General features: G+C 41.6%; 1 protein-coding gene across 2 annotated transcripts in view; it reads left to right on the top strand.

Annotated features, from left to right (window-relative positions):
- Positions 1–27,030, top strand: part of edil3a (EGF like and discoidin domains 3a) — a 148,455-nt gene that overhangs the window by 84,400 nt on the left and 37,025 nt on the right. For both annotated transcript variants that reach the window (XM_033620107.2, XM_033620108.2), the window contains exons 5-6: positions 12,536–12,717; positions 26,042–26,197. In XM_033620107.2, coding sequence (XP_033475998.1) covers positions 12,536–12,717; positions 26,042–26,197 — 338 coding nt within the window. The remainder of the gene's footprint in view (positions 1–12,535; positions 12,718–26,041; positions 26,198–27,030) is intronic.

Here is a 27,030-nt window from a genome sequence, read left to right as displayed (position 1 = left end):
AGTAGCGATCGATTTAGTTAACTGACTGATTTCTGCTCATGGTTTTTCCAAGACGAGCAAGGTAAGGAGAAGGGATACTAAGGTAGACCGGCAATATTAAGCTTATCAATATACCGTTGCCTCTCTGGTAGGCATAGCGTGCTAAAATAATCCTTTGCCATCTTATTATTAGCTAATTATTAGCTAGCTATAGCTAATAATTTTAGCTAGCTAGCTAGCAATTAAGTCGTGGAGACTTGAAGGCGCGGCTGCGGAGGCAGAATGACAGCGAACGAGCAAGCCTCGTTTCCCCTTTGGGGGCGTGGCTTTCAGATTATGACGCGTTGCGCTCTGTCTCTATAGGCCCTCAAAAATGCAAACCCATCTCTGACATGATTTTGTTTTCTTTTCTTGGTAAAATAGTCAGTAGCAATCTATAACAAAATTTTATGCTTATTCTATATGAACTAGAAAAAACTAGTTTAGGTGGAAAATTTGTCAAGACTGTCAAGCGGAGCACATCTTTAAGTCCAGCAAGCTGTCATGTTTTTAAACATAAAAGACAGTGGTGTGTGTGCGCCTTATAACTCCTAACTAGCGTGCACTAGGAAATAGCATGTACTGTGACTGGTAACTACCTGACACCACTGGTCTTTCATTACGCCCTCCCTGCCTGGTAAATACCCACATCTTGCAGACTTAACATACTCACATTGTAATGAAGACTTTCTACTAAAATATGTGAAGCATCATGTCAAGCCTAAACTGAGATAACCCTGATGACATCACGGACATTACTTGAGTTATTTACTCAGATTTGAGGAAGCTTCTTCTTCAAGCTAAGTATTTTGATATGAATATGTAGATTCTCACGTGTAAGAATCATTGGATTAGGACAGACAACCACAATATTGTAATACTGCCACAACCACTTTTTTTAATGGGAGCACCACATATACACACTATGCTACAATTGCCAGCAACATGGCAAGCTACTGTACCAAGCATCTATTCTGCACTGAGTGCTGCATGTTTGCCCTTTTTTTGTCATCTCCGAGAGTTAAAACAAATTCAACTTTGGGCATAACCCTGCAGCAAATTGTTATTTATAAGGCAGCCGTCCAATCACAGTGAAGTAAGGGCGGGACTAATAGCCTGCTTCAAAGACAATAACAATGGAGGAGAAATTAATAGTGAGCTTGCATAGACCAGAAGGTGCGTCCTCTCTTCCAACATGCCTCAGCCTTCCCTTCATCCAGAACAAGTTGTCAGCCTTGTGCCAAAATTTTTCTGATATTCTGTATCATAGCAACCAGACACAACCAACGTGTCTCATCTGAAAAAACACTGAGCACCTTATTGTGTCTTATTGCTCTTCAGTTTAAGAGGAACTATGCTCATTTTCAAAATGCATACATGTCAGGAGGGCTAAAATTCAAATGTGTGATGTCATAGGGTATAAAGTCTGGAGCTGCCCCAGAGGCAGTGGATGGGAAAGACTGAGATTACTCAGAGTGATGATCTGAGTATATGGGTACATTTTTTTGTTTCAGAACTGAGGACACTACAATGGAAGAAAGCTCGTTTGGGTATTAAAAAGAAAACAAACATTATGTGGGGTCACAAAATCAGGCTACCATTCATTATCTATGGAGCAGCTCCAGACTTATGACAGACATATGACAGGATTGCAACTTACTTCTCTGGTTTCTGGCTTTGAGAGTGAGTATCTCATGTTCACAAATAATGATTAAAGGCCACAAAAATAATTGTCATTTAAAAGCAGCATTATACCCAATATTAGCCAAACAATGAAGCTTATTTACAAAGCACTGAAATCAAGATAAATTAAATCATTTGCAAAAACAACAGAATTTGCAGTAATACCTCATATCATGCTGCTGAGCCACCTTTAATCACTGCAGGGGAAATTCATTCACTGTGACAGCCCAAGGTGAAATGCTGCTTTAACATCAAAATCAAAATTTTGCCTTTTCTATTTCAATTAGTCGATTTTGTCACAGCCTTATTACAAGAAGTACAGTTGGTGGGGTCACCTATGAATATAGCATGCACAGAAAAATGTGTCGTGATTCTACTTTAATGCAAGGACTCGTCATCTCCTCTGAGTTGTTCCCTCAACCCACATTGTGTGTGTGGGCTCGTCCTGCACGCACATTGGCTGGTGCAGATTAAGCTGCTGTACATTTTCTGGTCATACCAGAAAGGAGCGTGAGAATATAAATATAATGTGAAGGCAGCAGCAAGCTCTTGGCCATTGCCTGTCTGTTCAGTGATTATCCGATTTTACTGAAATAATTACAGTGCCTTCAATATTGATTCCCATGATCCAATGGAAAGCGAGAAGTGAGAAGAAGAATCGTATCTGTCACTTGCCAACATGAATCCCAGAAAAATATACAAGAAGGCATAAAACACAGTGAGGTAACACTTGGCACATGCTGTCGCAGTCTTTGTGCTGAATAAAATTTGGGATTGTTACTGCTGTATTCGTCCAGAGACAGTCATGCTTTCAGACACTAATATGGGTTAAATGGTTGGCTAAAGATCCACTATTGAGGCAAGATGAGGACTGTTCAGGGTCCCGTTTTCCAAAAGCATCGGCTGAAATGATTGTAGAACCATCTGCCTTGAGCAGAAGCTAAATCAATTTAAGAACACCAAGGTTTGCTTTAAATTACTTCCATCCTGTAGCATCTAATAAAACCCAACAGCCCTGTATCAAATACGCCCGCAGTAAGCTGAAGGCTCTGGCTATTCACTGCAAATAGCCTACATTTTCATGACCTTGTGACGTGAGGTCGTCTAAGGACATGTCGAGGGCTGAAATGTACTATCAGTGTTTCTTTACGCTTTATATAAAGTGACAAGTCCTCATATCACTTGTCCTGTCAGTCACAATGTCTGACTGCTATATACCCAGAGTTCGTAAATGCTGTAAATGTACAGTGAAAAAAGAGCAAAAACAGAAACAAATGAGTTATTTTTTGTAGTTTGGCAGTTAATGCTATTGTTTATGACATCACTGACTCCCCAACTATTTCGCTGAGAATTAAGAATGCTGTCATATTACCTGAATAGTCCAACAGGAAGGATCATGAGTGATGAAAGACACATTGCAAACAAACTTGCACATTGTTGCACTATTTATTCAATATGCTGTAGACCAACCAAATTTCTAAAACTTCATGCTGACTCCATTGTATAAAACTATACAAAACTATACTTTGTGTAAGGGTGCTTTCACACCTGCCCTGTTTGGTTCAGTTCAATCAAACTCAATTTCGTTTGCCCCCCAAGTGCGGTTCATTTGGGCAGGTGTGAACACAGCAATCACACTCAGGTGCGCACCAAAATAACCGGACAGAGACCTTCTTGAAGAGGTGGTCTCAGTCCGGTTACAGACAAACTCTGGTGCGGTTCGGTTGTGGTGAGAACGTGTTCCGACCTCGATCCAAACCAACTGCGGTCACATGACACATTGTTTGGATTAAACATGAGCATGTTACAGTCCCAGAGGATTATTAATGTGCACCTCCTCCTGTACGGCCTTAATATGCACATTTGGTACATCCAATGCATCAAAAATACTTGCAAGTGTACTCTTCATCCCACACTCTTCAACATTTTGTTTACTTCCTGGACATGGAAATTCTGACCAGTCAAGAGCAGCTTTCTTGCACAAGACATTTGATCTGGTCCACTTGTAAATGCTGCCGTGAGAACACGAACCAACTCTAGGTAATTATGCAACTTTGTAACACAATGTGTCCCTGATTCAGACCAAAGCAAGTGAACTCTAGGGGCCCTATTTAGATGTGCGTGCGGCACATGGGCGTGTCCCAGTCACTTGCTAGTTAGACAGCGTGTTTTCAGACTGTGCGCCATGGCAGAGAGTCTAAAAGGGTTGGACTTACTCTGTGAATTAGTCATGGGTGTGTTTTGGCCGTATCATTCCATAAGCCAATCAGTGTCACCTCTCATTCCCTTTAAGAGAGGCGCAATTGGAGCGCACGGTGGAGAGCTAGTTAGATGGCGGACCTACCAACTGGAAAGAGTGAGCGTTTTACAGCTGAGGAGACGATAAATGTATCTCTATATCGACTGTCCCGTCACATCTGATGTCAGATCAAAGGGGATTGGCACTGTTTGGCACGTTTGGCACGCGTAATGGAAACCCAACCTGATTTGATTAACACAGCTGCAATCTAATAAGTTCACATCCCTCTCAGCCAACCACAAACAGCCACAGCATCAGATAGGGAGTATATATTCAGCATCTGTCATCTTAGAAAAGCCAAAAGAAAAGAAACAGAGTGAGACTGCGAGAGAGAGAGCACGAGAGAAACGCTGTCAACAAATTGTAAGTTATTCAATTTTATTTTAACCCGGAGGTTAGAGAGCCCAGTTCCCTCTCCAGCATCCTGAACCCCCCCGCCTGAAGGTGCAGGAAGGGCTGGTCCCGTGGCTGCACCCGGGCCGTCTGGTCTGGCTGCGCGCAGGCTGCGGAGCTTCCCCCGGGTGCCCCCGGCTGTGCGGCGGGCTGTGCGGCCGCTGTGCATCCTCCTCCTCCTCACAAGATGATCTTCAGTTTTACGCTCTAAAAGCTTTTTTTTAAATATACATTTGTACGTGGCTCTAAGTTTACATTTTTAGTTCACAGAAGCTGGTTATTGTTGTGTTTATGTCAAATTAAAGTTTATCAAACATCTTCACATCTTTGATTTGTGATTTACATGCCAAAATGATCACAATTCATTTGGGAAAGACAAGTTCATTTTACAGGCTATGCATCATCAGCCAGTGGAGGTCTGCTTGCAGTTCCGTATATTCGGACACTGCAGCTTGGACCTCCCGGATTATGATTATCATTATTACTGCGATTAGATCATTCTGAGTAATGACTGACCATTAAGACGTGTTTCTGATAAATATTTTAATGTGCACAATAATAACCTTTCACATTGTAAACATATTTTTATTTGTTATCTTTTGCATATGTGTGGCTACTCCATGTGTGTCTGAGCAGAGTGCACGCGCGTTGTGCACCCGCCTAGAGACGCATATTACTAACTTGTTTAACAGCGAAATATTGCGCCGTTGACTTTAGACCAGGTTTTTGTTGGTCACTGGCGCATTTGCTTTTCCCGTCATCTAACTAGCAACGCGCCATGACTGCGCCTGACCACTCCTCATTTTTAGACGAACACGCCCAAAGAAGCACAAGTTCATTTGCTAGTTAGACGAAGAGGGCGCAGGGCGTGAAAATGACAACTGCGCCTGCATCTAAATAGCAATGACACTTGCGCCATGGATTATGCGCCGTCCACCGTCCGCTTTAGACCATCTAAATAGGGCCCTAGGTCTGAAAGCACCTTTAGTGTGTAGAGGTCAATATATCAGAAATACAGGAATACTGAAAGATATCTTTGGAAACAGTGTCACCATTTTACAGTTTGTCTACCAGAGACTACTATTTTTCAACTATGAAAAGCTCCAGCCGGGCTATAATTTGTATGAAAACAGGCATGTCTTGCACACTTTAAATGTGTAACTGCACACACCCAGACACCCACATATAAAACATACAGGTGCTTTTCATTTAGTCTCATTTCTCACTTGTAGGACCCCTGTCATATGACTGTGTGTTTATTATTCTTTTCCTCATCCCCCCTTTCTGCCGCATGCTCATTAGTATTGGTGTGTTGGCATTAATTTCAGTGGGGCTCTAATTTGTTTAGGCTGTAGGTAGGGCTTGTGGGAGATGGATTCAGCTGTCACATCGCGGTAGTGGTGGTGTTAGTGATGTGTGTTGTCGCAGGGCTGATGTATGCTCAGGGGCCAGCAGGCCAAGGCCCGGGGGCTGGCTGCCTCTGCTGCTCTGACGGACGACTGGCAGGCAGCTCGTTAAGAGTGGCCCTTCATTGCCGCAAGGTGAGAAGGACTGCAACTTTGCAACAGTGTCTTGCCACAACATCCACATAGAATACCTTACAAGAGAGCTGCCCAAGAGGTACAACATCTAGACAAATATGATGCTTTGGTGAAGCGACATTGCACCTCAGCCCTAATGTCAGGTCGTAACGAGGAAAAATAGATTCCATTTCACTTTCAGGAGTTAAATCAGGGTGACATACCATGTGGTGTGTGTGCCAAAGTAGCATGCAAAATCCACAAGGTCCCTAACAAATTGAAAATCAGGAATCATAAAGAATGTTTTATGGCTCTAAGTACTGATTTGCACCCTCGACGGAGATATCATCCTCAACTCAATTAACACCCCTTAATGTCTTTACAAAGCAGGGGCGTTTTTTTGTTTTGTTTTGTTGTCATGCAAGTAATTTTCAAATCAGTATATTTTTTTGAACTGTTTTTGTCATAAGGACATTCACACAGACCGCAAAGATTACATGAATAAAAAGCGAGATGATATTTCTTAGGAACAAGGTCAATTTTTTGGAGCTCTCACACTGCGAATAAAAGCATAAGCCGATCTCATTGTGACAAACAGATGTTAGGTCACAATGTCATGGCAATAGCAGACCTGTTGATTGTTTGTGTTTCTCAGCACCCTGTATTACATGATAAATCAACATAAAACTATTTCAAATTCCAAATTATTATATTCATCCTAAATGATATGAATATAGAAGTTTGGTGCAAAATATTTGCAGGAAAAGTCTGTTTGTTTATTCATGATGCCCCCAGTGTGTACAGGCCTTTTATGCCATTTATAGACATGCTTTAGTGCTCTAAGCAATTTATGTCTATGTCAGTTTGACAAATGTTTTTAGCAATGTTAACAGCAAGGCTCTAGAGATGGCAATGTTGGTCTGTTGGTTGGTACACTTTGGTCCAGACTTCTGGATCAGACAGTTCTGTACAGACATTCATGGTCCCCAGAGGATGCATCTTTAAGAATCAATGACTTTGATGATTCTCAGACTTTTGCTCCAGCACCACCAGCAGGTTTAAGTATTCACATATGCTGTGAAATATCCCAGCATCTTCAAGGTGGATTGATGAAAGCTTTTGTGTGTCCGTATTTAGTTTAAAGTAGCAAATGTTAGCGTGCTGATACTCAAAACCGAGATGGTGAACATAGTAAACAATACACCTGTAAGCATGTTAGCATGCTGGCACTAGCTTTTAGCTTGAAGCACCGCTGTGCCCACAATAAGTGCAGCCTTGCAAAGTTGTTGGCATGGTTGTAGACCCTCAGTCTTGTTTTTCTTATAGGGTTAGAGAAGGACAACATATTCCCTGGGCTCTTGTTCAACTTAACCACAACATTTAAAGCCAGTTTCCGGTCACTTCAAATCTAAAATCTGAGCCTGCAAACATACCGTTTGAATTTAAAATATATGTCTCTCGTTTATTTTCATAATTACGATTAAAAATTATGTAACAGGAGAAATCAGTTCTTAACAAGTGCTCCCCAGTGTAAAGGGTGTATGTCCAAATTTATTCATACAGTTTGAATTTTGAAATATCTTGCTGACAGATGAACCTCCTTGGCTCATGTCTAAAGGCACTTTTTTAAAAGTCACTAATATAAACTTATATTAATTGTGTCTGAATTACAAGGATTAGGCACATAATGCTTAAATATAACTGTAATTACTCTATATATAAGGGCTGGACAATATATTAATATCATAGTGACAACCAGTGACTGTCACTGGGGGGGCAGTGTTTGCTTCCCCGTGTGATTGTAAAGCCAAACCCTGTTCTTTTTTTTCTTAATCCAACCATGTGCGTCTGTAGGCAAAATGTGACCATGTGCATTTGTTGTTAAAGTAAAAAAAAAACATCAATTTGTGGGGTTGTAGCAATGTCGTGCTTTTATTTTGAAAGATACTATATGCAATCTGTGAAAACTGAAGTGTATTTAAAACAGACAATGAATGTGACAGGCTGAAATTGACACAACATCCCAGAACGTCAACAACGAACGCACCCAGGGTACCTGCATGTCATGTGGAGGGTCATTGACCAAACATCAACATGTGAAGAGGCTGGAGTGAGAATATGTTGGATTTTCTCCATACACCCCAGCTCTACTGCAACACTATTGTCATTTTGGAAAGTCCTAGCCTTCACTCTGATAAGAAAGGTCCCCCATCTTTCTGAGCCATGAGTTTAAACTGGTTCACCATGTTTCAAAAAGAAAGCTGTTTGTTCTTACTAAGGCTTGCTAAAATGACTGAATTAAGTTTATCCATCAGATATCGGAACAATCCAAAGGTTGTTTTAGTTTAGCAGCAGTAGGCTACCGCAACCACCTACACCATCCACCCATCAGTCTGGAAGCAATGAGTCACACACAAGGAAGAACTAGTGAAGCACGAATGATTTACCATAGTGGAATATATAAACACATCTCTGTCAGGGCAAACACACACGCACACAGATATACTCTTTGCTCTCTCCCAGCCTCCAGTCGATCCCCCTGGACTGTCCTCAGACATTACTCAATGTCTCCCTGCCTCCCTGTTGCCTAGAGCCCCACTGTCTAAGCGGCTGGATAAGTCCAGCTAAGGTTGTTTTCATTGTTCCATTCTTCCCTTGGCTTCCTTCTGTGGTCAGAGTCTTCTCATAGCTCTAAACACTGCCAGTTTCATTGTCTGCTGGTGTGTGTGCATGCCTCATCTGTCTGCGTGTCAGCGTTGGGTTTGAAAATGCTTAGGTGTTTTGCTTAAATGGTGGAGGCATCACAGCCTTCGGGTGACCGCTGCTCCAGGCTTCCCCTGAAGGCTGGTTTACACGGACACTTACAGTATAGCCAGCATGAGCCAGCAGTGCCTCTGGCTGAACTCTGCGCTTGATATGTCCTCATTCTTTTGGGACACTTCCAAGATCCCTCAGCCTCCCCAGCACTTGTGGGGGTTTTTTAGGCTCTTAAACACAGCTATTTAATCATCTGCGACCACAGTCTTGCTAACAGTAGGAATCAGATGAGTGGATTAAATATTAATCACATCCAGCACTGTTCACAAGCAGGAGAAGAATACATTCTGCATGTCCTATTTTATTACTCTCATCACTTTTATCCCTGTTGTCATTAGAAATAAACACCAGGAACAGAGTAGGAGGAATACCTCCCACATCATTTCCATCATAAACCGCATGTGATTGTGTATCAATGAAATTAAATACAGCATCAGCAATTATCTTTTCTTCTCTGTAATACTAAACCATCATTCCAATTAGAAAATAAATTTGAAGAGCAAAATAAAAGTGAGAAATGCGCTGACTGCTACCTCCAACTGTCACTTCTATTTGTTTACTGCTGTCACACAATAATAAAGGCGGTGGGAAGTCAATTTAATTTTGCACACACTTGAGGTTTAGCTTCAAGCTCATGACTCCCAACTCTGATAGAGAATTAAATGCCCCAAACTGCTATTTCAGGTAGTCTCTGAGCGTAGGACACACTGCCTCGCTATCACACAGGGTGACAAAACATCTGGTAAACTCCTGGTAATGTTCTTTAGAGTTGTTAGACTCCTCTGACAATGTTAGCTGTTCTTCCCTGGGATGTTTCTTGCATACACAGCATTCATATAATTGCATATCATGTTCATTAGGAAAGATATTTTAAACAAAAAATGCTCAGCAATGAATCCTATATGCATGACTTAGAGACTAATTAAAACTTGCAGCTGTCACAACTAGAACAGCACATCCTAAATACAGCTATTTATGTTTAGGAGGCATCGTGGGCTAGAGGGAATGTAATGATGTTCAGCAGAATTCAAACTGACTTTGTGTCAACTCTCAGCTGTTCGGCTTTCCTTCAGACAACACAGCACAGCATAAAGAACCGGTTAATAAGTGGCGTATTGCAACTTAAGGGTTGAATGATACCCAGAGATGCACCAATTTATCGGCTGAACATCGGTTTCAGACGATATTTACCTTGTTGACAGTCATTGGCCTATCGGCAAAAGGGCTCGAAACACAGCCATAACAGCTATAGAGTTAAATAAATGAGCAGGTACAAGAAGGATACAATGAATTGTTTGGTAAACGGGCTCCGTGATCGCACTGTTGTGTGACGAGATGGCTAGTAGCAGCCAGCGCCTGCTCTCACTGGGGACAGAGATCTTCTCCAGGATGCCTTCCAGACGAAAGGACACAGCAAACCCTGATCATGCTACATTGTGAACAACAAATGCAAGTTAAAGTCAGCAGGAGGAACGCTAGGTAGCGTTAGCTCTAAGCAGCCAGTGGCCACAAATAAACAGCTCACAGAGGTTGCATTGAGTTACATTATGATGCGTTCAAGCTCAGTAAAAATTCACATTTGGTGAAGTTAATTATAAAGTTCTTGTGATGTGTTAAATGTAATCTAGTTAAATGTAGTTTTTGGTTAGAAGTCCAAATAAATATAGTTGTTTGAAGGAGATATCTGTCAATGTCTTAACAAAAATATAAAATAGATAAAAGAGAGGGGATTATAAAAATGCATATTTGGCGAAGGTAGATTATGGTGTGTTCAATGTAATGTAGTACTTGCTCCACCGCCACCTCCTCTGATGCCAACCTTCTGACTCACCACTCAGGAACTTCTCTATATCCGGCCCCTCCTTCTAGATCACTCTCCCCACACACATTCGAGACTGCACCGACCTCTCCCGGTTCAAATCACTCATCAAAAGTCATCTTTTCAAAACGGCTTTTAATGTGTGAATGATGTTGTGTGTTTTATTGTATTCGATTTTATAATTGTTTTTAACTAATATCAAACTCAAAGTGTCCTTGAGTACCATGAAAAGCGCTCTATAAATAAAATGTATTATTGTTCATTATTGAAAAGTAGTTTTTGGTTAGAAACCAAAACAAATGCAGCTGTTTGAAGGAGATATTTGTTAATATTTTAACAACAATATCAAATAGATATTAGAGAGAGGGTTATGATGTATTATATAAAGTAAAAAGACTTTTCAAGCACTTAAAAATGTATTTATGTAATTAAATTTGTGCTTATTTGAAGGTTGTGTAATGACAGTTATGTTATTATTTTTTAGTGTAGAATCTCTGGCACAAAAAGGGGAATAAATAACAACAAAAACAATATAAACAACATAAAAATATCAGTATCAGCTATTAGCCAAATTGTTATTTTAAACATCAGGATCCATGGCCCAAAATTTCAAAATCAGTTCATCCCTGCTGATATCCAGTGTAACACAATGTATTCAGAGTGAAGGATCCTGGAGACCTGCGCTCACATCTGATTCAGTTTTGATGGCGATACACCACAGCTGTTTGGAACAACAACCCCCATCCCAGCTGAACTGTTGAGGTTGTTTTCTTGGCACACCTGAGTCCTCAATTATGATGCCTTTCCACAGGCTCCTTCTGATGAGTTGTCTTATGATTAAAGGCAATCTATACAATTTGTATGCATATCCCATCCGAATTCAATCCATCCCGCGCCGAGTGTTGATGGAAAAGCAGATGTTTTGTGTGTACATGAAGGATTATGAAAATCTGGAGAGCAGTGTCAACTTTTTTTTAGACTTTCAATTGTATGCAATAAAACTGTATATTGTGGTATATCTTATCTTCATCTAGCATACCGTATGGATACATACCTCTTTTCCATCTGTTTCTTCACTGTGTTTCATTTCTCATGTGTTTTCTATTATTATTTGATTTCCCAACAGGCTTTTTTATGGAAACACAAAGAAGTAGTTGTTTTGCAGCACCATAAATTCTCTGCTGAATAAACATTGCCCGAACCCCTTTCACCATAGGTATATCTATTAAATGCTCTTGGTGTGCCTGGACATACCAATTGGGATTAAAGGGAAAATGTGTTGCCTAAAGAAGAAAGGACGGGTGTTTTTGTCTGACGATGCTGCTGTCATGCCTCCCCACTTTCATACTGCAGCCTGTAGGATGTTTAAAGCTGTTACAAAGCTTGTTGACATTTGGGATGATGCTGTCCAGAAGTGGCCACAGCTCCTTGGGAGGGAGCCTTAGGGCTCTGTTACAGATGAGAGAGATGAAGGAGAAACCCGTTAGTCATGTGGATGTGGACAGCATGAAGGAGGAGATGAGTCCTCATGTTGACTGGAGTGACTCAAAAGGAATTTGCCATCATGGAAACATTAGGAATTTTCTTTTGATGAATCAAAGCAGAATTTATTGTAAGAGAAGTCAGGGTGGACAAATTTATGACCACCTCAAAGACGAGGTCTAAATGAGAGGTTATCACAAAGATACAACAACAGAGAGCGAAGGGAAAGTTGCAGTTTTAATGACTGCGCCTGAAACTGCAGAAGCAGAGGAGGCTGAGGTTTTCATCTCTGAGATAAACAACAATATCGACTCTGATGTGAAGACACTGAGGAAAAAAATAAAACAAAATATGGAGGACAAAATCACTGACATTACAGAATCCTGTCTTTGTGGTATTTTTAGAAATCTATATGCACTGCACAGGCTGAGTTGCACATGTTTTTTGAGAGCTGAAATTACATGAAAGGCTCGTCTGTCTCCCTCTCTTCCTCTCTTCACTCAGGATGCTCTGGACCACTGGGCATGGAGGGTGGTATAATCTCCAACCAACAGATAACAGCCTCCTCCACCCACCGCGCTCTTTTCGGCTTGCAGAAATGGTACCCATACTTTGCACGCCTCAACAAGAAGGGCCTGGTCAATGCCTGGACTGCTGCCGAAAATGACAGATGGCCGTGGATCCAGGTAAAGCACGGTCACAGGGCAGGACACACACAAAGCTGGGCCAGGGCCAAACACGAGCAAATGAAGAGACAGTCTAAAGTATAAATACAATTTATTCTGTTGTTTGTTGTTCCCTACCATGTAGCGCTACTTGGTTGTGGTTTATGGAGAATAAAATGTCAAAATAAAATGCTAACTTTAGAGGTAATTACCGATACTGTAAAGGTGATGTCTCACTTACTGGTAATAAAGCACAATACAAAATGTGAGCTGAGGGTAGAACAGATGCAGGTGTAGTCAAGTGTGAGGAACAATGTGAAAGGGCATAACTGCTTTCAGCTAGTGGCTGTTGCATCTGTGGTGATGCTCTGTGCCAGCTCTTGTTTTGACGATTACTTGTGACATGCTAACAGTCGTAGCCGCATTGGCCCTCACTATATTCTGTGTCATAAACTGAGTCGGTAATAGAACAAAAGTATGGTGCTGCACAATATTATAATTACTGGATGCATTCATTGATTCTTTCTTTTTGTTGTGTCTCATGTAAATTCTGATCTGCAAATCGTTGCGCTGTCAAGAGAGAGATTTGGTGTATAATTTTACACAACACTCAACAGTAATTTTCCTGTTATCCGTGAAAAATATCAACAATTCAGTCCCTCTTTTTCTCCTTTTGTAAAAACTTCAGAGTGGTTTCATGACCACTGAGGGGCCTTCATCCAAAATAGCCCTATGTGCTGTGAAATGAAAAGCAGAAAAGCATTTATGCAGGTCTTACTTAGGCTTTTATAAAGCTAACCTTCATGCTGTGTCATAAGTCGGCACTTATTGTGAAAGAGCCATGTACAGTCGGCAGATCAGTTCAGTGGATTGTGTGATTGGGCCTGTTTTAATGCAGGAAAATCAGTCCCACAGTGCACTGTTAGAGATCTTTAAGCCTAGGAACTTGCATGTTGCAGGTCTGATTAGATGAGGCATGATTTAAAGCTGTAGATGGTAACTTTTATGTATGTGGAACTGTCAGTATTTTCACACAGCACTAAATGAGACAGAGAATCTGTGGAAAAAATCGTACTCCTCCACCTACTCCATTGACTTGTGCATTTCTAATGACCTTACTGCATGTGAAAGAAAGCAACCAGTCACAGCTGAGGAGTCTCTAATGCAGCTGTCAATCATGTCAATCACTGCTCGTGAACTGCAGTCAAACTGTCAACTAGGCATCGCTGATCAAATATAAATCAAGATTCAGATGTTTTCATATTTTAGTGTACTGTTTAGCTGTAAAATGACAAAGTTGGCCAAGCCGGTGGTCAATGCTCAGTTTTTTGGTCAACTACTTCCAACATGGCATCTGGGTTCTCATTTTACAGCTAAACACACTAAAATATGTTTCTGAAAACATTTGTGGTAAGAAATGGGTAAAGCAGTGACAAAGCCTAGATTTTTGATTGACATGATTCAGAGCTGCTGAAGAGGAAGGACATGATCAGTTTCATGCCATGATGTGGATATACTGTAGTGACAGTTTTGGAAAATATCAAAGTCATCCTGAAGTGATCTGATCTGCTGTGTAAAGAAGTAATAGTCATACACCGTGACCCTGAGCTGAAACTGCTGTGGCATATAGAACACATGTGTTGCTATGATATATTAATGTCCCCTTATAAGTCCAGTCCAGACCAAAGGGTTGTTACCAATGACACCCACAACCCACAGACTGCACTGTATTGAAAATATAGGTAGATAGAAAACGTAATTAATCCCATAGCTAGTTAGTTATTGAACTACTATATGAATAAGGTTCTTTTCAGCTTTGTTGCATTTCTATTTCTCCTGAGTCACTTCTGATATGACAGAAATGCTGACAGCAACCTTTGACATGTGCTGTTATCAGATACATGATACACGGACAGTGAACCGTGAACATACTACAGCGTAATGGAGAAAGTGAAGCTGTACCTAACAACAAGAGAATAGTAACAGGGCAAAAAATAAATTGTAAAAAAAAAGGAAAGCGAGAGAGAGAGCGAGTCAAAGAAACAGCCGACATGAGTGAGAGAAAAGGAGCCTGGCACATGGAGAGGCTGAGGAGAGCGGGACATAAAACATTCAGGCGGTTTGTTTGACTTTAATGATGCCACGTGGGATGTTGCGCGGGATGCTGTAGGCATTGTGTGTTTCTACAGAGGGCCTGGATAATTGGGACGTGAGTACAGAGGTGTACAGTCATGTCAGTGTTTTGGGATTATGCTAAGGAGTCGGCGGTGTGCTTTTGTAGTGCGGAGTGATGTGGCGTGACTGCGTGTGCATGTCTGTCATGTGAAACAGGTTATAGTGACATACTGTATGACAACCCTATCAGAGTCGGGGTCAGATTTGTCTGGCTATTTGCCAGGGTTTCTCTGGTGCAGTGCGTGTCTTTGGATGTCAGCCAGTGTCAGCTCTTTCAGATCAAATACAGGGCCAACGTACTTTGAATAATACATGATAGAAGTGCACACGAAGCCTGAATTCACTGTATATGTTTTTGTTTGTGTTAATGTCGGTTGGTGTGTTGAGCTCGCAACTGTTCACACATCTACTGTACTGTGAGAATATCAGTTCTCCACAGCCTTACCACGACTAGCTCACACATAAAATTGCATTTGAACACTCAAGGGAAATATGCTGCCGGTCTGACCAATATCAGCAAAATATAGCCCCAGCCGGCTGCGCTGGAAGAATGAAACAATCCAAATCACTTGTGAAGGATAAGAGGGTCTATACATAATTTAATGGGAGCTAAACGGTTAATGACCAAATGTTTTGATGCAGATCTCCATCAGTCAGGTTGTGTGTTCTGACTTATATATATATATATATATATATATATATATATATACACATACACACTTTGCTTAGACTCCAATCCTGTGTCTGTCTGGGAAGCTTTTTTATTTTCATTCCAGTGTAAACATAAAAAATTCAGCTCTACAGTCTGTTATGAGTTTGACATCTGACCCTGACAAATGCCTTCCCACAATGTGTTTTATAATCTCAGCATGACTGTTATTGTTAGCACTTGAATACAACTTTTGGATACAGACACCATGGAGCAGAAAGTGTTATTCTGCTTTCTTGAAAAACATTTTTATGCCGTGGCTGGGGGTATTATGCTTTTGAGTTGTTGGTAAATCTGTCCGTCCCCCCATCCCATTGTCCATCCCATCCTTGTGAACACAATATCTCAAGAATGCTTCGAGGAAGTTTCCTCAACTTTGGCACAAACGTCCACTTGGACAAGGGAGATTTTGGTGGTCATAGGTCAAAGGTCAAGGTCACTGTGACCTCACAAAACATGTTTTTGGCCATAATTCAAGAATTCATGTGTTAATTGTGACATCATTTCACACAAATGTCTAAAATGATAAAGTGATGACGTTTTATATCCAAAAGGTCAAAGGTCAACTTCACTGTGACATCATAATGTTACACAAAAACACCTTCTGGCCAGTATTCAACGTTATAACTCAAGAATTGAAGGGGAGACATTTAGTCAGATACTCAATTGGTGACACTCATCTTGAGCGCTGATTGTGAAGATCTTCTGTGCTGCCTGGGGGTGAAGATGTGGATGAAGCATCCATGTTTTCGCAGACATAGCCGTAAACTTTAAGTGCAACTTGAGTGGTGCGCGGAGGCATACGACTGCAAGGTGGTAATTCTAGTTTTGACTGAACGCTATCCAATTTTCCCACCAAAACTTATTGCAGCACTCTGAGCTAGAAACAGATGTCTGCTCTGAGTAATTCATCCCTCTCTAACAGCTGTCTAACAGTTGTGACCACCTCTTCTCAGGTAAAACTCTCTGACAGGTGGTTGGTGGGGCTGCCTATTCCTGGTGCTGCCACAATGTCTTAGTGCCGTTTCAGACCTGGGCTTTTTGTGCAGACCATTTCAAATCCTTTTAACGTTTGCAATGCCCCTTTGACCAAACACAATGATTGCATATCACTGCTTATTACTGTGAGGTTGTGACATGGTCTGGAGTATTTTTTACACCGTGCTCTTTGAAGGATATTGGTTGAGTGGCCACTCTAACAATGAGTCACCAGTAGTACAAACTTTCTCTGGTGTGTGACTGTGGTTAGATGCAATATAAAGACCATACGGTTGAATTACCAAACATCATATAGATCAGCCAAAATATGTAGTTTGAGTATGCACGTGTGTAGTAAAATGTATGGTAAAAGAGCAAAAAATTAGAAGGATAAAAAGGATGAGGCTCTTTGAATATGTGTGTTCGTGTGTGTGTGTGTGTGTGTGTGTGTGTGTTCATTCACATGCCTTTTTTTATACAACAGTGCCACAGGGCTCTTTGGTAGCTTCAAGGACACAGGACAGTGTAATTGTTAGAATGCTGCCGCAATTCCCTGAACAGTTTTGATCTCAGTGTGTAATCATCAGAGGTTATTTTCTGACTATATGCTCCTGACCTTTTGTATGCATGTGCTTGTGAGGTCTTGCTCATTGCTATGATTATATTTGGTAATTGTACCAGTGATCTTGGTAATATACAGACGTTGGAGTAGTCAGTTACATTTTCACCACTGTAGCTGCAACTAAATGTGTTTTTGCCTGTTTAAATGAGGCTTAATGAGCTCTGGAGAGAATTTAATGCAAAATGAAAAAGGTTATTTGATGTTCTTCCTTATTGTTTAGCAGAGGCCCTTAAGGTTCTGATATAATATAAGATAAGGGGTCCCTGACAGCCGCACTGTAATTATCTGAGAGAAAGAATTATGAATGAATTAAGTAAATTTTCAGTCACAATTAGGGCCACAACCAAGAATTTTTTTTAACAATGATTATACAGTTGATCATTTTCTTTATTATTTATAATGTTAGGGATAGTTTTAAATGCTGGCTTTAATTCCCAAGAGCCCATGGTGACATACTCAAAGTGCTTGTTTTGTCAGACCAACAATAAATCCTGTTATACACGATGAAAAGAGACTGCAAATCCTCACATCTGTTTATGTCAGTTTTGCTTGAAAAATTACTGAAATTATTGGTTGATTATTTCAATGGTTAATTAATTTTCTGTCAGCCCTAGTTAGAGTGCATGACTCAGATTTGCTTCTGACATGGATTTCTGTGCTCTAAGTCTGGATGAAAGCATAAATCCAAAAAAAAAAACAATGTTAATACCGAGATTCTCTGCACATTAACACAAACTGTGTCTCTATTCACTGTAACGTCAGATCTGCCTTGTTATAAGCACGTTAAATAGTCATTACTATACTGTACCTTTGATCTCAAAGGCCCAGTGGGAAATCAATAGTCCCATGACCTTATTGATCATTTCTTAAAAATTAATGTGGAAAAACATTTCCAAACACGTGCTTCAAAGATGTTTTGTCCCTGAAGGTGGTGTGTGAATGACTGCTACAGGACATAATCAGTTCCAGGATGTTGCCAATGGTTACACACTGAATATTTTCTCACAGCATGCGAGTGTTTTTCTGAGGGAAAACAGGTTAAATCGCACCATGCAAACAAGTGGTGCTTTATTTGTGTTCCAAAATAAAGTGAGAGAACAGAGATTATTTGATGTAGAGGTTATTTTCTTTGGAGACTCATACATTTCACCCAGAACACAAGACACTGTTTGTTTTAGGAGAAGCGAGGAAGGGTGAAATGGTGAGAGGGTAAGAGTTCATTTTAAAGTCTGTCTTTGACAATGTTCCTTGTAGCTCTCACAAACTTGTCGGCTAAGGACACGTAATTCTTTTTTTTTTTTCACTAAGACATTGTTATTCAGCACCTGAATGAAGATTTGCATCAAAATATCAGCCCTGTCGTGTAGAAATTACGTTTATATACAAGAGATTTGAAACAGCAAATATGTTTTTAAGGGAAACATAATGCAGAGCAAATCACCGTTTCTAATAACATAATGAGAAAATGTTGTGGATTAACATACCTGGCACGTTGCTAAAATGTTGGCACTTAATGTATCAGCAGACTATTCAGTGACAACATTTTTTATTTGTTTTCCTAAGAATGCAATCTAGCAATACACTATCAACTTATATGGTGACGACAGCATTGTATTTTTTTCTTGTTACCTTTGTTATGAACATCTAACCCAAAGCACATTCTTTCCCTTACCATAACCAAAGTGCTTTTGTTTTCTTAACCCAGAGGTAGGCAACCTGCAGCCCTTCTCCAGCAGCTCCCTGTGGCTTTGACAAAAATATATAGAAATGAATAACAGTTACTTTTAAACACAGATTTTATTTATCACTGTTGTAGCCCTAAAGTGATTCTTACATTTTCCATACAGTAAATGTGTGGCCCATACACTGAATGAAAAAAAAAAAAAGAAAAAAGATTAAAATCTTGTCATCTATGTGTGTCATACATCCACAGGCTGGCGCCTTTTCCTAAAATCTGCCGAATCTTAATAGTGATGGCTAGTCTTGGGTCTCCAGAGTGAGGCTAGCTATTGATTCCAAATTAAAAGAAATGTCTCTGAAGAAAACAAAGAATTTCATAGTGAGTGTACAGATTAGTTTGCTGCAAAGTTTAAGTACCAAATAATCATAAATAGCCCACCGCAGAGTAGCTACTTTGTTGTAAGACATATTAATGAATACTTAGACCTATTAGGAATGTTTTTAGGCTCATTTAGATTAAATGGGCTGTATTTCCATCACTAAAAGACACAAATATGTGTTGCAGCTCCAGAAAGATTTTTTAGCCAAAAATGGCTCATAGATGGTAATGTTTACTGACCCCTGCCTTAACCTAACACAAGAGTCTTGATAAATATCTGGAATTCTGGTTTTACAGTCCTGCACTTTGCGTGTCCATCCATCCCCACCCCCTCCCTGCAAAACCAGAGTGGAAACCTAAATATAGTGTTTCATTAACTTAAAGAAATATTGCCTCACAATCCAAGCAGTGATTATGTTCTCATTACAATGTAAATATGAAAACAGTTTAGTAATATACAAACATAATTTAGAGGAGAGGGTTAGGGTTCACTCATTCATTTATTTCCCATAACCACTGATCCTGTTAGGGGTCGCGGGGGCTGGAGTCTATCCCAGCTGACACTGGGTGAGAGGCAGGGTACACCCTGGACAGGTCACCAGAGTATCACAAGGCTGACACATAGAGACAGACAACCATTCACACTCACATTCACACCTACGGCCAATTTAGAGTCACCAATTAACCTGCATGTCTTTGGACTGTGGGAGGAAGCTGGAGTACCCGGAGAGAACCCAGTGCCCCTTCTGTGCAAACTCTGAACAGAAGGACTCCCCCGCCTCGGAATTCGAACCCTCAACCCTGGGTTCGAACCAGGAACCCTCTTGCTGTGAGGTGACAGTACCAACTACTGCACCACTGTGCTGACCAACAATAGGTTGCAATACACAAAGTAGTAGACAATCATGCTAATTTTGGGGGAATAAAAGTATTTATCACAATTTTGGTATGAAGATGGACTGTGTTTGAAGAGGTTTAGTGACCACTGAATGATGGGCGTGTAAGTGAAATTAGTTCATCTATGCCCCTGTCATCAAAATTTGAGTTCAACTGCACAATGCATTAAAGAATAATGGAAATTTTGTGAAACAGCTATAGTCACAGGAAGACAGTATATCGAAAAACAAACTTTTTCGGGGTCATACATAGTTAGTAGGGATGCACCGAATATTCGGCAACTGAATATATTCGGCCGAATATTGCAAAAAAAACACACATTCGGTATTCGGTGGAATAAGTTAAAAGCAAGGCCGAATAATAGCGACGTGTTTTGATAGCGCAATCAAACGGCGTGCCGTGATGGTCGGAATAAAATGTCGGCAGTGTGGCGATCCGCCCGTCACGGCACTCGCATTAGTTTTGAGCGAGCAAAGTAGGCTTAAATAATTCAGCACTCTGTGCGAGCAGCCTACAGATTTCAACCAGCAGCAGAAACGAAAGGCGAATCCCATCGGTTGTGGGTTGAACGGGGGTCACAGACACAGTATTCCTGTCAAATATGGCGGCCATCGGTTTACCGGCGACAGACAAGTGGGTTCCAATAATATCTTCTTCTTGGCGTCATGACTGCCCAGAAGTACCTGAACAGCCGAGCCAGCCGAACACAGGTATGTGATGTGTCAGAGGAGAAACAAGCCTTTCACATTTCTGTCTTTGTGGCAGGTAACGGCCCACAAACCTCACCGCACTTTAGGGACTGTTCGTTATTTATGAAGGGACTGTCAGGGGAGGAGGGTGGCTGGTTGATTCTTATTTTATTTATTTATTTTATTTTGATCCCCCCTATGTTAATAACTTATTGATGCTGTTTTTGAAGTATGAATAAGTCAATAAGTAATTTTTTCCATTGAAATATCATTGATGTATTATAGAAATGTGATTTATCTTTTCATAAATGACAAAAGGCACATCTGCCTCATTTTCACTGTGGTATCGTGATACTACTCAGAACCATGATATTTTCATTGGTATCGCACAGTGGGTCCCAATTTTGGTACCGTGACAACACTAATCTGGAGGGGGTTCATCTGCAAAAACTAATGAAAAGCTAAACAACAATATTCGGTATTCGGTACTCGGTATTCGGCCAAGCGTTTAATAATATTCGGCTTCGGCCACAAATTTTCATTTCGGTGCATCCCTAATAGTTAGGTGCTAAATTTCTTGTGGTGTAATGTGTAATTCTCAGTGTAATATTTGTTTGTAATTTAAGCATTTTAGGTGTACTGTCTCTCACACTGAGGTATTTTACTTCCACCTGACACATATAAGTCTGCAGACGAAGGTCTGCCCTTGGAGGATGTTGCCAACGAAGCCTTACTCAAACAAATAAATGCATCACTATTAGCGCTGAGGTGATAGACGTATGTTTCTGAGTGGTCATTAAAAATGTGAAGGATCACCCCAATTACCCCCTCGGTGACCTTTTAGTGACAGGGCTTCTAATTAGTGCGAGAAGTATCTATCTCTATGGAGAAAACTGAGAAGAGCGAAGAACTGCTGTGAATGAGAAAGAGTGGGTCATAGCGGCTCTGAGCCTCTAAGAGGGGTCCTTATGTATAATTAACTTGATATGCTGGTTTAAGTATGTGGAAAAGTATGTGTTATTGACTCATGTCACTTCAAATGTAAATTAGAAAGGAAATCAACGCTGCAATAGAATTATTATTCATTACTCCATTAGTTTTTGACAGTTCAGACAAGGTCGGTGAACATAAACAGTTCTTTCTTGTGCTGGATCTGTGCGAGCTGGTGCTCTAATACCTAATGTCCTCAGGAGACACAGCTTACAGTTTTTTTTTTTCATTAACAGAAAAGGAGTTTATGACTTAGTGAGCTATGTTTGAGCTTACACTCTCAAATATTTTACTTGTAAATTGCCTTATTTCATAGTAATGCCAACATCCCTGCACCGGAAAATGAGCTCAAGCCCCCGGAATACCATCCTGAATGTGGAGTCATTGTCAGTGAAGTTAGACTTCCATTTCTCGTGGATCGGCTTTAAAATGGTTCATGTTCTTACAGAGAAACTGACTTCAATTTCACAAGCATTAAACTGAAATATAGTCTTGTTTGTCTGCAACATCACATTAAGTTTTTTTGTTGTCTAGAATGCAGTATCTCAAAAAAACAGAACGGGAAGAATAAATGCGACCTTGAGCCATACTCCTCCAATTCATAGGAGTAATTTAAATTCTGTTTTAGTCTGCATTTCTTTCCTTAGGTTTGGCTATTTCAGGTTAATGGTCCTTTGCTTAACACTCATTCAGTACTGTATTATTACTGCCCTTCTGTTCTGCAGCTATGGAAGACTAGACAGCTGTGTTTTTATATTTTGTCAGAGGGTGAGATAGATGAGCCAAAGAGTGTTTTTTTCCCTGAAAATGAAGCAGCTTGTTGTGAGTGTAGTGCCAAAATGATTAATGAATAATAGTCATCACCGTTTATTTACTTTATCTCATTTGTCACAGACTATCATGAGTGTGTTACAGTATTATGAAACTGAAATTGCCTTGTGTTATCCTGTCCTACTTTTTGTATCAATATTAATATCCACTGTAAAATAAATAAATAAATAAATAAGTAAATAAAGTAGGCAGTGTGTGTGCAGTGTGAGAGTAACCACAGGCTTCTTCATGTTGTCACAGTGAAGTGAGCTGTCGTCAGCTGTCACCGGCCCTTAAGAGAAACAAGAAAATAACTCCAGAGACTTCTCTCATTTTTTAGTTCACCAGAATTACAGGGAGAGTGAGGCAGTTTTGTAGTAGACCAGCAACGAGGGGTTTAAGACATAGGCTGTGGAAAAATGCATGTGGCATGTGTAACATCGCTCATACTGTCAGTCTCTGAGGCTTACTGCCATACTTTAATTGGAGGTGGATTATTCAAACTGGGCAAAGACGTGTGCATGGATGGAGGGTGGGAGGAAGCAACAACCACCACTACGTGAGCGTAATAAGCTGAGACTCCTGTCAGGCAAACAAGAATGTTTCAAAATCATACACTGCATAAAAACAATGGATGGATTTTGAAGCCTTTAGTTTGACATTTTGGCTGTCACCATCGAGGATTTTTGGAGCCAGAAGTGACCATATTTGGACAAGAGGGAGGAGCTGTAAAGGAGAGAGGGGTGAATCTGACTTAAAGACTGTAGCTATGCCTCGCAGACAGCCTGTCACTTAAAGCTGCCCTGCCTTTAATAATGTGTAACTTTAAGACAAAGGGCTCTAGTTTCCCGGCGCAGCGCAGGGTGGCGCAGGGTGGCGCAGGGCGGCGCAGGGCGGCAAACCCTGCACAGAGCTAGTTTCGAGCAGCGCAACCCGAGGTGCGCTCAGTTTGGTAGTTTGGCAAACCGAGGTGCGCCGAGATGGGTGTGGCGGCGCAGCAGGGGGAGGTGTCGACAGATCCAGCTTGGCGCAGTGACAGTTTCGTGCCAAAAGGCTTCGCCGAAGGTGCGCTAAAAGCTCGCCAGCTGAAACCAGGTCTACTGTTAGCGCAGGCGGAGCGCAGCCGGTGTAAGCCGAAGTTTGGCTGACCAGCGGACAGTGCGCACATGTCACCAAAACCTCACAGGCAAGTTCCCAGAATATCAGGCACATTAACGATGCAATAAATAGCCAAAAAAACACAATTCAATGCAACTATCTGCAATCAGCACATAAATGTATCTCTATATCGACTGTCCCGTCACATCTGATGTCAGATCAAAGGGGATTGGCACCGTTTGGCACCGTTTGGCACGTTTGGCACGCGTAATGGAAACCCAACCTGATTTGATTAACAAAACTAATGAGTTCACATCCCTCTCAGCCAACCACAAACAGCCACAGCATCAGATAGGGAGTATATATTCAGCATCTGTCATCTTAGAAAAGTCAAAAGAAAAGAAACAGAGTGAGACTGCGAGAGAGAAAGAGAGAGTGCACGCGCGCACGAGACATTGATTTACAATTGTGGTGACCTCCTCCCAGGCTACCTTTGCATCATGAGCCCATGAAGGTCTGCTCGCAGTTTGGTATATTCGGACACTGTGAGCTTGGACCTCCCAGACCAAAACATCAGTTTCCTCCTGGGAGAAGTTTGGCTGTCTGATGCTGCTGCTCTCTTCTGCCATGGCGAATTGAGTAAACTCTCATTACGCTTTCGCGTGGTGCATTTAAAGGCGAGGAGAGGGGCTCATTTGATTGGTGTGATGTGTGTAAAACCCACTCCACGCCTTCTCTCCTCCCTCTTTCCGACTTGCGCCAGTAGGAGGGACGGAGGTGGGATAGAGGAGTAGCTGCGCCAGGCGCACAGTGTGCCAAACTTACAAAATCCGCCTGGCCACACCCGGTTGGCGAAGTGCAGTTGCGCTGCGCCTCTGCTGCGCCCGGTCTGCGAAACTAGAGCCCTAAGTGGTATGTAAACGGATGATTTGTATAAAAGTTCACCCCCTCATCTTTATTACTACTCTTAACTGGGGTATTTTAACATTGTGGTCCATGGAAATTGACTCGCTTTTGAAGCCACCCTCATGTGGCCATTCACAGAACTGCAGTTTTTGGCACTTCCTTGTTGACTGGTCCTGGTATTCACCTGGATGCCACTGCTGCAGACCAAGTACCCCCCCCTCATGGCAACAGCATTCCCTGATAAACAGTGGTCCCTCCAACAGGACAATGCCCCATGCCACACCACAAAAACTGTTCAGGAATAGATCAAAGAACATGACAAAGAGTTCCAGGCATCAACCTGGTCCCCAGATCCCAATCCGATCAAGCATTCATGGGCTATGGAGGTACCCTCGATTAATGGTGGGGCCTCCTTGGATTGGACCTGTCTCTGACCTCCCGAGGCATGGACACCCCTAGGGAGGGGTGTCCTGTGGTGTCAGGGACTGTGGCGTTGGCACCAGATCCTTAGAGTCCTGTTGGTAATCAGGTGGGATGCTGGTGTGTCTGATGTATGCAAGATCATATTGGAATCTGGGGAATTTCAAGACCAGGTGGGCGCTTAGAGCTTTTTGTCATGTTCCTCTGGCCATTCCTGAGCAGTTTTTGCAGTGGGTCATGGCATGGTCCTGTTTGGGGGTGCCACTGCATTTGGAAAGTGTCTGCAATTGTGTTTAGGTGGTGGAGTGTGTCAAGAAAATGATCAGTGTTATTCACTTTACTTGTAAGTGCTTTTAATGTTTTGGCAGAATGGTGTGCATTAGATGGCTGGTGGAATGACTTGTAGGAGGGATGCTGGCCTTGTATGGAGGGATCCTTTAGAAACCATCATGTTGCTGCCATCAGTGATGTGGCACTTTAGTACTGACTTTAGTTGTGACCATGCAGTGCACACACCAACCTAATTTGTGAGAGGAAATAATGTGGACATAGGTGCTCCTCTGCTGGAATGGACTCTTCTAGTGTCCTGTCAGTGGCAAGGCAAACGTTAAACTGGTGTGTAGATAACAATGATCCTGCTTCGTGTGCGCTAAGCAGGATCTATGGAAACATTCATCACTTTCCTCTTCCTTAGCTCCCTCTTTTCCTCTCAGCTCTCCAAGCCACTTTACATTGGCACCATATTGACAGTCTGCACAGGGTTGACAGACTGGATCTGGAGCGTGAGGATTGATTAAATGTTCCATTTGATCACAGACTTTCTGAATAAGATGGATGGCCCTGACAGAAAAGATACAAGACGGGGACTTGATTCCCATGACTTGTGTGCACACACTGCTCATGCACGCCCACAGACACAGATACACACATTCAAACTGTCTAAAAATGAAGCAATAATTTCTTGATTTTGCCTTTTTTTGGTAAATCCGCAGATAAACCTGCAGAGGAGGATGAGGGTCACGGGCCTAATTACCCAGGGTGCAAAGCGTATCGGCAGCCCAGAGTACGTCAAGTCTTACAAAGTAGCCTACAGTGATGACGGGAAGACCTGGAGAACATACAAAGTCAAGGGCAGAGATGATGATATGGTGAGTACACACATGTGGGCACACAAACACATACACACCCGTTGTCACATCTCCACTTTTTCCCTTTAGTCTCTCACACTGTAATACACAGACAAAGATGCACACATGCCCGCACTCGCACACGTGCACACACGGCGACAAGAGACTGTGCACTCAGTCAAGGGCAGGGTAGAGGACATGATGAGATGGCTTTTTAATTAGCTCGCACACACCGGGCCCATCTTGCTGCCCCTTACCCCCCTCCACTTTTATGACTTCTAGATTGAATTTTTATACTATTTGGGGATGAACAGCCACCAAATAGGCCACACAGCGTTCTATCATTCCTGACAGCAAACCACGGCTGTCCTCCATTTGGCCGAGCTCCGAATGACCCCGACTTCCAAACTTCTTTTCAAAATTATTACACTGGACAATGAGTCCGGACTTGGATTTTCTGTGATCTCAGCTTTTTTTTTTTTTTTTGTATTTTTCTTTTTAGCGTGTAGTTGTCAGTCAAAATTAGGCATGTAGAAAGCAAGAATGTGCATGATTAAGTGTAGATAAGTAGTGTAAATTCTGGGGAGGAGGTTGTAACCATATGAGCAGACTGGGATAGTTACCTGCACAGTAGGACCTGTCAGTGTGTCCGAGGTCGTCACACGCCTTGATCCTTGACCTCATGGAAGTTGGGGATTTTTGCTCACACTGACCTGTTGCCACCCAGTGACAGCTCTCATTTCCTGTATCGCATGAGAACACACTGCTCTGCCTCTCCCCTGCTTTCACTTTCTCTGTCGCCCTCTCTCTCTGAGCCTCACACATGCAGTACATCAGTCATTTAAATCAGAGGG

This window comes from Epinephelus lanceolatus, chromosome 9, assembly GCF_041903045.1.
Source record: "Epinephelus lanceolatus isolate andai-2023 chromosome 9, ASM4190304v1, whole genome shotgun sequence".
Lineage (NCBI taxonomy): Eukaryota > Metazoa > Chordata > Actinopteri > Perciformes > Serranidae > Epinephelus > Epinephelus lanceolatus.
This window is presented reverse-complemented; position numbering and strand designations above follow the sequence as displayed.